At 51.6% G+C, this 14,706-nt stretch overlaps 1 protein-coding gene across 1 annotated transcript; it reads left to right on the forward strand.

Annotated features, from left to right (window-relative positions):
• Window positions 1–4,673: 4,673 nt before the first annotated feature.
• On the forward strand, window positions 4,674–10,282 carry CHDH (choline dehydrogenase; the record flags this gene model as incomplete). Its single annotated transcript, XM_080715670.1, has 7 exons — window positions 4,674–5,379; window positions 6,074–6,225; window positions 7,031–7,160; window positions 7,541–7,675; window positions 8,330–8,472; window positions 8,830–8,932; window positions 9,864–10,282. The coding sequence occupies 7 exons, from the start codon at window positions 4,674–4,676 to the stop codon at window positions 10,280–10,282; spliced, it is 1,788 nt and encodes a 595-aa protein (XP_080571796.1).
• Window positions 10,283–14,706: the final 4,424 nt, after the last annotated feature.

Here is a 14,706-nt window from a genome sequence, read left to right on the forward strand (position 1 = left end):
TAATGGTGTTCTGTATGTCTCCTGAACGTGTAAGTGCAAGTCTCTTTCCATGTTTGAAAAAATCTCTGAGATTATTTTTCTGAAGAGATTATGAATACCCTTGATCTGTACCTCTATCTCTTCTTCAATGCCTTTTACCTATAAATTAGGACATTTCATGTTGTCCCATAGTTGTTGGATGTTTAGATTTTGTTGCTGTAATGACTTCTGTATGCTGTTGACTGTGCTTTAGGTTTTGAATGAACTGTCTTCTAATAGTGATGTTCTGTTTTCCATTTCATCTGATCTTCCAAAATTTCTTTCTATTGCTGTCTTCATTTCATTTATTGACTCTTTCATTTCATCCCAGACCTCTTTCTGATTATTTCTTAGTGTCTCCACTTTCTCTTTCATTTCCTATACACTTGCTTTGAGGCCTTTCATTATGTTGAAGATCAGGATTCAGAATTCTCCTTGCGTTTCTTGTAGGTCAGTATTCGTGATTTCCATGATTTCTTCACTGTTCCTAATTCTCATATTTTCAGGATTCCCAGGCTTGTTTTTCTGATGTTTTGGCATCTTGTAATTTGTGGGTATTATGTCTGATCCAATCTTAGCAGTAGGAATTCAGAAGTGTCTGCAGGTAAGCAGAGGACTCTTCTCCACAGCTAAAGCTGGGCTGGTCTCACTTCTCCCCATTTACCATGATTGGGAGGTCTGTAGTGACCCCAGAGATCCTACTAGTTGGGTCTAGTGTTAAGCATAAGTCTCCCCCCACACTTTACACTGATAAGAGCCTGAGTCTCTTTGAGCCTCTGCTGTGTCCAACAGCAGACTCTACTCCCACTTCTCCAGGTTGTAATGCAAAGTCTCAGATCCAGGGAGTTTATCGGGGCTACGGGAGACCCTGGGGGTGCCAGGCTGGATGATTTCCCACAGAACTGTGGCTTCACTTATGGTATTATTGAGAACTGCTCTGGATCTCTGGAGAGTGTGGTACTCTCAGCCACCACTACTCCTTCACTGGGTTGAGCTGCAAAATCTCAGACCCAAGGAGTTTGTCACAGCTGTGCAAGTGCCTGGGGGTGCAGCAATGGGAGTTTTCCTGTGGGGACTGCAGTTTCACTTACGATTTTGGTGCACACTGGTATGGATCTCTGGCAGCGTAGTGAGCTCAACTGCTACTGGCAAGATGGCAACCACCGTGGCACCCTCTGCCACAAGGGCTGCGGGTTTCTTTTCTGGTGTTGAGCTCAGCTCCAGATCCCTTGAGGGCTTGATCAGCTCGGCCACTGGAAGTGGTAGTTGGTATTTGTGCAGGAAGAACTGATGACTTACAACCCATGGATCTGCAGCTGCTCACTTCAGATCCTTGTGTTCCTTTTTGTCTCTGGAGTCCAGAGCTGTGAGGCAAGGTGGCGCTGGTGTGGTGTCTGCCGCTGCAAGCCGGGCAGGTTTTTTGGGGGTTTTGTTTTCTGGTCAGTCTTCTAATCCTATTTTCTGTGCCTTGTATGTATCATTTCAATCCCTCTACTGATAGTATTTTCTGGCTTTGTGAATGCTGTTTTTGAGGCAATGGGGATTGGATGTCAGCAGGACTCGGAAGTGCTGCTTCTCTCTGTCGCCATCTTCCTGGAAGTCCTTGCTTAAACGTTTAGTGGATTTCACCTGAGAGCCCATCTGGGCCTGATACCTTCTGTTTTGAAAAGTTATTTATTAATTACTGGTTTTATTTCTTTAATATATGGTTCCTTATTCAAAGCATTTATTTAATTTGAATTTTGGCATATTGTATCTTTTGAGGAATTGGTCCATTTTATCTAGATCATCATGTGTTTTATTCTTATTTATTTATTAATTTTTTTATTTTTGGTGGTACTAGGGGTAGAACCCAGAGGCTTTCTACCTCTGGGCTATACTCCCAGACCTTTTTTATTTTTTATTTGGAAACAGGGTCTTGCTAAATTGCTGAAAGCCTCACTAAGTAGCTGAGGCTGGCTTCGAACCTGTGGGATCCTCCTGATCCTCCTGTCTCAGCTTCCCAAGCACGGGGATTACAAGCCTGTACCACCACACCGGGCCATCTGTTTTATTTTTAAAGATATATTCATTGGGTACAGAGAAGCTTTTAGGCATATATTTTAATCTCAGTAAACAAAGACTCAGATTTTTTTCCTTTCAGTACTTTGAAGCTGTCAGTCTGTTATTCTCTGGGCTGTGTGTTTTCTAACAAGTTTTCTGTGATTCTGGTACTTATTTCTTTTACAGGTTTCTTTTTCTTTCTGGCTACTTTGATGACTTTCTCTTTCCCTTGGAGTTTTAGGAACTTGAATATAGTGTACTTTGATGTGTTTTTCTTTGTATTAATCCTGTTTGGGATTCTCAAAGCTTTTGAAATCATCACTGTCTATATTGCACTAATTTTGGGAAAGTCCCAGCAATTATTTCTTAAATGTTTATCCCCTGCCTTTTTTCTTTTGTGGTACTGGGGATCAAACCTGGGGGCTCACACATGGCAGGAAAATGTGTGACCACTGAGCTCTGTCTGCAGCCCCTCCTGTTCTCTCCCTCCTACCTCTTGAACTCCAGATATGCATACTTTAGATGGCTTCATATTGTCTCAAAATTCTCCTCTCTCCCTCCTTTCATTTGGATTATTTCTGTTAACCTAATCTTCAGTTTCACTGATTCTCTTCTCTGCTATATCAAATCAAAATTATCTCTAATATTATGTTTCTTGCATTTCTGCATAGTTACCATTGTTCAATTCTATTCAACATTTTGCCTACCTTTTCAAACTATTTCATAATATTCATCTTAGTTTCTTTTTCTTTTTTCTTTTGTTTTACTAGGGATTCAACCCAGGGGCATTCTACCTGGAGATACATTCCCCAGCCCTTTTTTTTTTAATTTTTATTTTTATGATTTTGGAACTGGGCATTGATCCTGGTGCACTGTACCCCTGAGATACAACCCAAGCCCCCTCCATTTTTATTCTTTATTTTTAAACAGTTGCAGAGGGCCTCACTAAGAAGCAGAGGCTGGCCTCCATGAACCTGTGATCCTCCTGCTCAGCCTCCCAATGACTGGGAATAAAAGCACGTACCACCTGTGCCACCACGCCTGGCAGCCCTTTTTATTTTTGAAGTTCCTGAAGTTGGCCTCAAGCCTGTGACCTTACTGTCTCAGCCTCCCAAGTACCGGGATTACAGGCACGTGCCCCACCACACCTGGCTCATCTGGTACTGGGGTTCCTGGAAACTCTTCTACTTCTGAGCTACACCCCCAGACCCATTTTTATATTTTTATTTGGAAACAGGGTCTCTTAAGCCAGTGAGGCTGGCTTTGAACCTGCGTGATCCTCCAGTCTCTGCCTCCCAAGCATGGGGATTACAAGCATGTGCCACTACGCCAAGCTTCTTGGTTCTTTTAATTCCTCTGATGGTAATATCTGAGTGAGTTCTTTGACTAATTTATCTCTTGACAGGGAGTCATTTATTTGTCGTGTGTGTGTGTGTGTGTGTGTGTGTGTGTGTGTGTGTGTGTTACTAATTTTGTAGGGAACACTAAGCCTCCTGTGTATGGGGCAGTGGAGACTGTGGCAAACAGTGCCCGTGCCTTATATCACAGCAGGTTGATAGTGTGGAGTGCTGAGTGCTGAGCCATGTCGTGGGGAAGGGAGCGGTGGGTCGCAGCTTCCTCTGCCAGTGTGGAGCCCTGGAGCATCTCGGTGTTTCTCTGCAGATATGACTTTCAGGAGGCCTGCCACCTCTTTATCCTGTGCTTGTGCCACCAGCATAGGTGAGGCATCTTTCTCTGGCATCTCACCCTGGCTCTAGTGCCAGGCTGTCGCTTCCAGGTGCGAAGCTCAAGGAAGGAGCAGGGGCTCGTCAGGGCTTCCTTGGGGCTTCCTAGTTCTCCGTCTGCCTTCCCCTGGGCAGGCCGCCCTGGCCTCCGGGGTAGGCCTCCTCAGCTCTGGTCACTGGTTCTTTTCCACTGAGCATGTCGGGATTGATTTGAATACTGTTAAGAAAAGGCCCTAAAAGCCATTGGCATTTCTGTTAAAACTCCAGTACTCCTGGGTGATGCTTGACAGCATGTGGCTCTGCCCAGTCCCCTGTTAATAAATAAAACCTCTCTAGTGTGCCTCATGGTCCTTCAGATGAAAAGCTGTAAGCTCTGAGGTCTGGGCGCCCTTTCCCTTCTCCTTGGTCCTCCTCTCCCTTCCCCCTGGTCCTCTGCCATCAGTTGTGAGAGCAGATAGATGTCTTTTTTCCCCCATGTGCACTGCCATAGAAAAATGCAGCGCCTGTCACCTGGTAGGGACTCAGCACCTGTCTTGAGTAAAGGCCTGCAAGTGTCTTCTCTCCCTGCTTTTCAGCCTCCAGGTTCACACAGGGATTCCCGGGGAGGCCTTTCCAGGGACCCCAGGTTTGGGGCAGGTCTCCTGCCCCCCCAGGCCTCTGTGTGTGAGGCGTCTGAGCAGGGAAAACACGGGCTGCTCCATCCTTCTGGTTTCTCACGGGGGTGGCCCTGGGTGTACCCCCAGGGAGCCCGCCCTGGACCTTCGCTGCCCCAGCATTGGGCTGAACGTGCACACGCAGGTGTTCAGATGCTCAAAGCCCCCTTTCCTGTTCCAGGCAAAGAGCAGCATCCCATTCGCCTCGGGGAGCAAGAGGATTTGGACTGGAAGCATGTGGCGTGTCCTCCGAGGCTGGAGGCGAGGGCACCTGGGCCCGCCGGGAACGCTGGTGTGGGCAGCCCAGGAGCAGCAGAGGCCCCCGGGCAGCCGGGCCAGCGCGGGCTCGGCCACCGAGCACAGCTACGTGGTGGTGGGCGCGGGCTCGGCGGGCTGCGTGCTGGCCGGGCGGCTCACCGAGGACCCCGGGGAGCGCGTGCTGCTGCTGGAGGCGGGGCCCAAGGACGTGCTGGCCGGGAGCAAGCGGCTGCTGTGGAAGATCCACATGCCCGCGGCGCTGGTGGCCAACCTGTGCGACGACAGGTACAACTGGTACTACCACACCGAGCCGCAGCCGCGCATGGACGGCCGCTCGCTGTACTGGCCGCGCGGCCGCGTGTGGGGCGGCTCGTCGTCGCTGAACGCCATGGTGTACGTGCGCGGGCACGCCGAGGACTACGAGCGCTGGCAGCGCCAGGGCGCCGCGGGCTGGGACTACGCGCACTGCCTGCCCTACTTCCGCAGGGCGCAGGGCCACGAGCTGGGCGCCAGCGCCTACCGCGGCGCCCACGGGCCGCTGCGCGTGTCCCGCGCCCGGGCCCGCCACGCGCTGCACCAGGCCTTCCTGCAGGCGGCGCAGCAGGCCGGCTACCCGCTCACCGACGACATGAACGGCTTCCAGCAGGAGGGCTTCGGCTGGATGGACATGACCATCCACGAAGGTGAGCGCCGCGTGCCGCCCGGTGCCCGCGGCTTGGGCACGGCGGCCCTCGGGGCCCCGTTGGCGTGGACCGTGAGGACTGGCCCCCTGGGCGGTGTCCAGCGCCCTCTAGAGACCTGCGGATGGGGAGACAGGCACCGTAGATGGGGATGCCGAGGCGCGGGGTGGGGCAGGGCCTGGCGGGCAGCAGCACAGAGGCAAGGCGGAGTGTACCCAGGACGCCCGCACGCCTGTTCGGGTTCACACCTTTCTGTCTGCTGCTCCTGGTCTCTGTGCGATCCTGTTACAGTCGGAGATGTTTACTGCCTGTGCCTGGGGACTTTAGGGCTCAGCCTCACTTTGTGTGTGTGTGTGTGTGTGTGTGTGTGTGTGTGTGTGTGTGTGTGTGTGTGAGAATGTTTGGGCCTGGGATTGAGAAGTATTCTACCTTCAAACTACCCACCGCATTTAACAAATTTTGGTTTTGAAATAGGGTGGTCTAGCTAGGTTGCTGAGAATCTTGCAAAGTTGCTGAGGCTGGTCTTGAGCCTGTGATCACCCTGCCTCAGCCTCCCAAGCATTGGGATTGTAGGCGTGCACCAGGCTTGCTTTGAAGGCAGGCCTGGCACAGTCAGGGGCAGAGTAAATTAATTCTCTCTCTGGCCCTCCTTTGCCCCAGGCCCAGGGGCTGCACCTAACCTTGCTCTGTCCTGCAGGCAAGCGCTGGAGCTCGGCCTGCGCCTACCTGCACCCAGCGCTTAGCCGCCCCAACCTCAGAGCCGAGACCCAGGCGCTCGTGAACAGGGTGCTGTTTGAGGGCACCCGTGCAGTGGGTGTGGAGTATATTAAGAACGGCCAGAGCCACAAGGTGAGTGGAGACAGTGGGGACAGCCATTATATTCATGCCCTCCTGCCTACTCACACACCCTCATCCCTGCATGAGCAGGCAGCTGGTGACAGTGGCAGATTGTCCCTTGGCCTCCCAGGAGGCAGTGGCTGGTGGGGTGAGAATGACCTCAGTCTTGCCACTGTAGAGAAGCCCTGGCTGAGCGCTCCATGAGCCTCCGTCTGCCACACTCACCTCCGGCAGTGCCCTGGAAACTTTTGCTTGGTTTCTGGGTGCTATTCTGACAGAAATGCGTAGGTTTATTCCAGGTCTTTAAACCCATGGACCGAGTGCTGCTGCTGCAGTATGCTTCTGTGCACTTAGCTGTCACCTGCTTGCTTTGCACTAGCACGCGCAGCTCTGGCTCATGGATTTCTTTGGCTGATCTCATTGAAGCCCTACCCTCCCTGGTTTGATTTTGCGATACTGGGGAAACAAGCCCAGGGTCTTACACATGCCAAGCAAGCACTGTGCCCGTGAGCCCTGTCTATAGCCTTTTTTTTTTTCCACTTTTTAATTTTGAGACAAAGTCTAAATTGCCTAGACTGACCTCAAACTTGCGAGCCCCATCTCCTCCCTGTGCCCCGCACTTTTCACACCACAGCTGCACACACAGGCTACTTTGTTGGCGCGGCGCGTTCCCTCTGCTCTGCTCCTGAGCCTGTGAGCCGGCTCTACACAGTGGCAGCATTCCTGTCCCTGTGCTGCTGGAGTGGGATGCTGGTCCACGAGCCAGGAGGACAGCTGGCTTTCAGAAGGTGAAACAGGCAGCCCCTTCTTCTTCCAGGCTTACGCCAGCAAGGAGGTGATCCTGAGTGGGGGTGCCATCAACTCCCCCCAGCTGCTCTTGCTCTCGGGAGTCGGGAACGCGGATGACCTCAAGCGGCTGGGCATCCCTGTGGTATGCCACCTGCCTGGTGAGTGCGCTGCCCCACCCATCCTCCTCCCGCACTGCCCAGAGCCCAGGAAGGGCCCAGCAGGCCATGCTCCTTGAAAGCACCGTAGCCTGCCCATGAGCTGGGCCCTGGGCTCACTGGACACCTCTAGCCTGGACACTGGGTCTCTGCGTTGTTCTCCTTCTTCCTCTTGGACAAGGCAGGTGGCTCTGGCAGCACCTGAGAGAGGGCCAGCCTCAGCCCGGAGTGCAGGGTTGGTGGCTCCGGGAGGTACCTTTGAGGTTGAGACAAGGGACCAGGAATTGGCCCCAAAGATAAGGGGACAGGGGGTAGTTAAAACCAGCGAGAAGTCACTAGGTGCCTTGATCACCACTCTCCATAGCCACTCCCTCTGGTTCCAGGAGTCGGCCAGAACCTGCAGGACCACTTGGAGATATACATTCAATACGCGTGCACCCGCCCCATCACCCTCTACTCCGCCCAGAAGCCCTTGCGGATGGCCAGCATCGGCCTGGAGTGGCTCTGGCGATTCACAGGTGAGCACGCTGCTCAGCTACCGTGGTGGACACAGCCTATGGGCAATGTGTTCTCTTTCCTCAGGAGTCCAGCGAGGGCTGTGGCCTCCAGTTGCCGCATTCTAAGCTGAACTATGAACCTGAGCCCCAAGCCTCAGTTTTCCCATCTGTAAAGTGGGGATTTGAAGTTCCTGCCTCAGGCTATGGTATGAGGACCCAAAGTGATAGCACAGTGTCCGGGGCTTAGCACAGGGCCTGCTCAAGCAGATGGATCTCATATGTGGTCCAAGGGCCTGAAGAAAAGGTAGAGAGGAGAACTCAATGCTGGCTGCAGAATCGGCACCCAGCCTTCAGCAGCTGAGTCTCAGAGCACTGCTCGACCAGGAAGCCATTGTTTAAAAACCTCCTCCATCTCAGCAAGTCCTTCCTCCACCTCTGCTGAGATAGAAGGTGGGAGGGGCCAGCAGGCAGGTACAGCAACCAAGCTGAAGTCCCCGCTTAGTGTGCGGTTGATATTTATAGCTGTGGTTCTACATGAGCTCACCGGGGAGGAGGGCGACTGGATCGTGCTGGGCAGATGGTGCAGGATCATGGGCAGGAAGATGGGGAGGGACTGCCCAGGGAACGGGAGGGGCCCCATCCTTGAGTCCTGCCTCATCCTCTTCTGACCCTCAGGGGAAGGAGCCACATCCCATCTGGAAACGGGTGGGTTTATCCGAAGCCAGCCTGGAGTGGCCCACCCGGATATCCAGTTCCATTTCCTGCCATCCCAAGTGATTGACCATGGGCGGACCCCCACCCAGCAGGAGGCTTACCAGGTGAGTGTGGGGCGCTGCCTCCTGCTGCTGCTGCAGGGCAGATGCTCTCACTGCCTGAAGGGCAGCGTCCTCCCCAGCTCTCCTGGCAGGCCCCTTGAGCATCAGCTTGAAAGGGTTCTGGGGCCCAGGCACCAGCACTAGACACCCGAGGCTGACGCACGCTGGGGTCGCCACCTGGAACATCTTGTACAGTGGAGGATAAAGCCAGGAAGGAGCGGTGGTCTTTAATCTTCTGTGGAAGTGCTCAATGTACCTGCTCTCAATTGGCTCCGGAGGCTGAGTCTCACCCCCAGAAACCCGGGGCTCCTCTAGGCTGCTGCGTCACTCTCCAAGTCACTCTCCTCTGATCTCTCCCAGGTACATGTAGGGACCCTGCGGGCCACGAGCGTAGGCTGGCTCAAACTGAGGAGTGCCAACCCCCGAGACCACCCTGTGATCCAGCCCAACTACTTGTCAACAGGTAATTCAGCAGCCACCATCATCTCCCTGGGGCCTAGACTGAAATGAGTGCCTTTACAGGGTGCTTGTTTGCCCTCCCTCAAATCTTTTATTTTATTTTATTTTTAATTGGTGCATTGTAGTCATATATCAATCACATTGGAGTACAAGACTTGAGGATATACAAGCACACATCATCCAATTAGCCCTCATCCAGTCCCCATCCCATTCCCTCCCCCTCCCTTGATCCCATACTTGTTTGGTGATTAACTTTGATACATTTGTTTATGTACCTCCTGCGTTTTAAAGAGGCTCCATCCTCCAGTATTCCATACCCTCTGATTGGTCACCTTAGTTGCTTCACTGTAGGGCCCTTTCTATAGCTCGACCTCTTCCTGTTGCCCCTTTGCCCTTCCCCCAAATCTTAACGCAGGTTCCAAACTACTCTCTGTCCTTCCCTGTCCACCCCCCATGCCCCAGCTGTAAACCTGGGCATACTGCTGCAGTGTCCTGGGCCACACAGAGTAACCCAGGACCTCACCCAACCCGGCGGGCAAGATGCGTGCGTTCTGATGTGGTCTGCAGGAGGTGCAGCACACCTGGCAGGGCCGCACAGGTGTGCGCTGACAGCAGACCGCCTCCTGTCTGCATGAAGCACAGTGAGCACTGCAGTGGGCAGCCTTTGCCTGTGGCAGCCACACTGCGGCAGAGGCTGCGTGTACGTTCTGGATGCCAGACCCTGGCTTGACCTTGGTCTCTGGGGCAGACTCCCCACCTAGGACAGTTGGGTGCTGTCCGACCACCTATGGGCAGGTGACAAGTACCTGGTGGCTTAGTCCGTATGGCCTTGAACTTTGTCCCCAGCAGCTAGTTGAGCCTTTCCATGCCCTGGTCCTTCCAGTGAGTCCAAAACAATAAGAGGAGGGGCCTTACTCATCTCTTCTCTTCCACAGAAACCGATGTCAAGGACTTCCGTCAATGTGTGAGGCTGAGCAGAGAAATTTTAGGGCAGGAAGCACTGGCTCCCTTCCGGGGGAAGGAGCTCCTGCCAGGAAGCCACGTTCAGTCAGATAAAGAGATAGATGCCTTTGTGCGGGCAAAAGCCGACAGTGCCTACCACCCTTCATGCACCTGCAAGATGGGCCAGTCCTCCGATCCCACTGCCGTGGTGGACCCGCAGACCAGGGTCATTGGGGTGGAAAACCTCAGGGTCGTTGATGCGTCCATCATGCCCAGTGTGGTCAGTGGCAACCTGAATGCCCCCACGATCATGATTGCCGAGAAAGCAGCCGACATGATTAAGGGGCAGCCTGTGCTCTGGGACCAGGACGTTCCCGTCTACAAGCCCAAGACCCTAGAAACCCAGCGTTAAGGCAGCCACTGCCCAAGATGACCGGAGAAGCCCCTTGGCATGCCAAGAGGGCCAATCAGTACCGCCCTTGTGCTGTGTGAATGCTATTTTCTGAAATCAGTGGGACTCTGGTGGCCCTACTCGGTGGCTGAGCATGGGATAGTCTTACGAAATGAGAGCAATACTGGTCGGTTGTCAAGTTCCCTCCTGCAGTGTTTTCCTGTGGCCCTTTGTAGACCAGCGTGCCAGCTGGGATCTCTCCTCCTGCCTCCTAGTGGGCGCAGGGGAGGAGGGGGAATCTCTGCCCTCTGTCTGTGTCTTCCTCCTTCCCACAGTACTTCAGCCTTGAACGGAGCGGTTCTCTCTAGACCTCCCCAAGATGGCAGGGTGCTGCTAGAGGCAGTGAGCCTCCTACACCTGTGCTGGGCTCCTCAGGGAAGGGGTGTCCTCGGTCCCAAATTTTAGCTGAGGCCAAGAGTTGTACAGAAATTATCTCAGCTTAGGCTGCATGTAGCCCCCAGTATCCCTGGTTAAAAAGGGACAGTTGCCAGCTGAGGAGAAACGAGTTTTCCTTTCTTCTGATCTCACTAAGAGAGAGAAGAAGAAAGAAAGAAAGGAGAGGTCCAAGGCTCAGTCAGGTGATTGAGGGGCTCACCTCTCTGGGGCTCTGTTCCCCCAAAAAGGTTTTCTGGACCCCCCTCACTCAAGCAGGACAGGCTGCCTGGCCTGACCAAAGATTTCCTGATGGGTCATTGTAAGAGATCTTCCTGTTACCAGGAAACGTAGAGGCCTAGCGCCAACCCCGCATACCAGCCCCCTGCTTCACACTGCAGCAGCGAGCCAGAGAACCTTGTTGGCTGCACAGCGGGATAGGCCAGTGAATTCTCATTCTCTGGACGTCCACGGGAACAGACCAGGAAGCACCAAGACTGATGGAAAAGCAGTTGAGCACAACCAAATGCAAGTAAAATCAACAGAAGATTTGAGTCTTCAGGGGGAAACGCTACAAGGAGCATTTACAACACTTTGATCTTTAAAATTGCTTGTGATTCACTCATGTAATCTATTAACTTATTTTTGAACCAAGAAAAATTATCTATTCCATTCTTAAAAGGGAATAGAAACTAAATGCTTTTCGAGTTGATTTTTCTTAAAACATTCAAAGCTACTGCCTGTAGTGAAGAAAAGGATCACTTTATGGAAACCTGCAGTGTTGGGTTCAGAGTAAGGTGGGGAAAAAAAATCTGAGGATCCCTGGCTCTGCTGGGATTCGGAGTAGGTTGCAGAATGTGGAGGCTGGCAACCACAACTTAAGTTTCTGAGAAAAATGTTTCAAAAAGGTGGAAAGAGGAAAGCCATTACATTCCTCATTCCTTTTAAAACTTGAGGTCAAGCCGGGGATGGTGGCGCACGCTTGTAATCCCCGCACTTGGGAGGCTGAGACAGGAGGATCACATGGGTTCGAAGCCAGCCTCAGCTACTTAGTGAGACTCTCAGCAACTTAGTGAGACCCTGTTTCCAAATAAAATATTAAAAAAAAGGTCTGGGAGTATAGTCCGGAGGTAGAAAGTCTCTGGGTTCCACCCCCAGTACCACCAAAAAAAAAAAAAAAAAAAAAAAAAAAAAAAAAAAAAAAAAAAACGAGGTCATTCTTAATCTGTATCTTGGTTTTTTTTTTTTTTTCTGTTTCAAGAGATGGTCAAGAAATGTCTAGGTTTGCCAAGAGACTTTCTTCTCCTAGAGAAGCTCTCCATGGCCACCCACCTCTGGGTCTTGGGGCCACCTTAGCCAGACTTAGCAGAGCGCTCAGGCAGCAGCTCCACTGTGGAGGGCCACGGGCCCGCTCCTGTCAGGCTGTGTGGATTTGGGGGAGGCTTAAGAAGCAAAAAGGCACAAGTCGGGGTCCCAGGCCCCCAACTGACTGGATGGGTACAGAGCGGGCAGGTGGCTGTTATCTAATCCCGCCATCTCTGCATCCTGTGGTGTCTCCCGAGGCCATGGCTGATTCAGTCTGGCAACTGTATGTTAAGATAAGCAAGAGAACATGTGATGAGAAGAGCCGGTCTGGCGTGCCGCTCAGCCTCATCCAGGCCCCTCTCCTGGGGCGGGTCCTGCACAATCACCCAATTTAGCCACACGAGTAAATGAGTTTCAGAAGACAAGGCAGGAAGAATCATGTGCCCAGAACCCACAGACGTCAAACCGGAACACTGCCGAGGGTCAGATGCAGAACATTCTGACTCGAAGTTCCTCACTGAGGCCTGTGGGTCCTGCCTGCTATACCAATGGCCAAAGACGCCAGGGCTGCCCGCAAGCCCCACTGCCCCAGGAGGGTCTTTCACCCCAGGAAGGGCTGGTGCTCACTTGAGTAAGGTGCACACAGGCCCTGCATGTCTTGTGGGGAATCGGGCAGATCCTGTTAGCTAAGCCCCTCGGCAAAAAAGCCTGTAATACCTTAAAAAAAAAAAAAAGCTGAAAGACAGCTGCACAGATGCCAGAGCTGAGGGGCCCTGCCTGTCCTTGTGCTGCCACATCAGCAGACTACTCCACGAGAACAAGGGCAGATTGTGGAGAGGAGGCAGGAGCGGCCGCCAGCATGGCCACAGTGGCGAGTCCTGGGTGTGGGAAGCCAAGGTACCATAACCTGGAGCCTTTCTGCTTCTGGTACAGGAAATTCTTATAGATTCTTCTCCCTAGCCATATCCCTCAACCCAGAAGTGTTCCCGTATTTCCACTGATAAACCCTCATGACATCAGATCTAAGGCTTTATTTTTCTTTTAAAAACCAACAAAAATACACCTCTTAGCTGGTTGCTCGGGTCACCTGTTCTCCCAGGATGTCCCCAGACCACCCTCCTCACCCATGCTCTGCATGCTCCACTCCCTCCCTCCCAGCCTGCAGCTGTTTGTGCCGCTTGTGAGAGCTGGGATGGGCCACCCAGCTGACTGGGGTCCGCACACTGAGCAGAGATGGTTCTTAATATGGTTCTCGCTACCAAGTGACAGATAATCACAATAGCCATTTCTACTCTGTGACATTATTAGAAACACAAGGTTAAAAATAACCTGTGGACAAAAAACCATTGGGGAGGGGGAGACACCAGAAAGTGGAGATATTTAATCTTAAAACTTTCCTAAAACAAAGGAAAAAACACATGCTCTACAACTTGAGATTTTTCTTACAAAGAGAAATTTAATGTTAGATGGGTGTTGAACCAGGCTTAAAGCAGACAGACACTGGGAAGTGGTGCAGCCTGTAAAAAATGCCAGCACCTACGGACTTTAACAGATTATCACCTACTCCAGAACAGGCAGCCCTGGGGTGGTGATGTTGGCTGATGGTGTTAAACCACACAAATAAGACCAATACCCAATGGAGAGACAGAAGCCAAGGTAATGCTGACAGTGATTTAGCCCTTTAGGAGAAGCAGCACTCTCTATGGCTGGTGTTAAGTTACCACTGGCGTTGAAGGAGCCAGATGATGAGAAAAAGCTCCTGCACAGAGCTGCCTCGAGAGCACCCACCCTCCGAAGCTCTCCCTGGCAAAGCCAACTCTGCACGGAGAGCTCCTCGATACAATGAAATTATTACACAGTTTCATTCTGAAGAATATTTTGCATTTTAATAAAAAAGGGTTTATGTCAGGAAATAGTCATTTACAAACCTTGAAGTGTTTTTGCCTGGATCTGGAGTAAGAATGTCTTACGAAGAGGTTTGTGAGGTCTTTATAACAAAGTTATTTACAAAAAAAAAAAAAAAAACAACACTGACAGTTTGTCTATGTATTAGTTAAAAAACTGGAACCAAAATTGCTACCTGTCTTGATTGAAGGGAATCCCTGCCAAGGTCACATGATGATGTCAGCACGATTCTGTTAACAGAAAAGGAACCCTTGACAGTTCTAGTGATCTGCAAGTGGTGTTTCCCTGGACGTACAGTCTGCGTGCATTCTCATAAACTTCAGCCCTCATTCCATTGCATATAAAAGCCCTCAAGAAGAACACAGCACAGCAACGTTTTGTGAAAGGCAACAGTACAACATTCAGACCCTATGGGTCACCATGGTGCCCCCTCTGTCCGCTGCCCCAGCACACAGGAGCAGACATGCTTCATTCACCTGTGCAATTATTTCTGCATCATGGATGGAGAAATGGTCTGTGTGGGTGGCTGAGGAAACCAGAGTGAAGGCTACAGGGCCAGAGCAGCCCAACCTGACCTGCTCCGCAATGAACCCCCCGGAGGGAGGGTTATTAAAGTAAAACCAAACAGAAGACCATTGCAACCCACGGTGGATAAAAGGTACAATATCAAAATCATAGAACTCTTGCCCAAAGAAAAAACTGCAAGTAGTGATCTCATGTATCTTTTGTAAAGACAGGTTTATAATGACTCAAAATACTTTAGAAAAATTTCTGTAGCATCAAGTTCTTTTGAACTCAAAATT

The sequence above is a fragment of the Muscardinus avellanarius genome (genome assembly GCF_963383645.1).
Source record: "Muscardinus avellanarius genome assembly, chromosome: 18".
NCBI lineage: Eukaryota > Metazoa > Chordata > Mammalia > Rodentia > Gliridae > Muscardinus > Muscardinus avellanarius.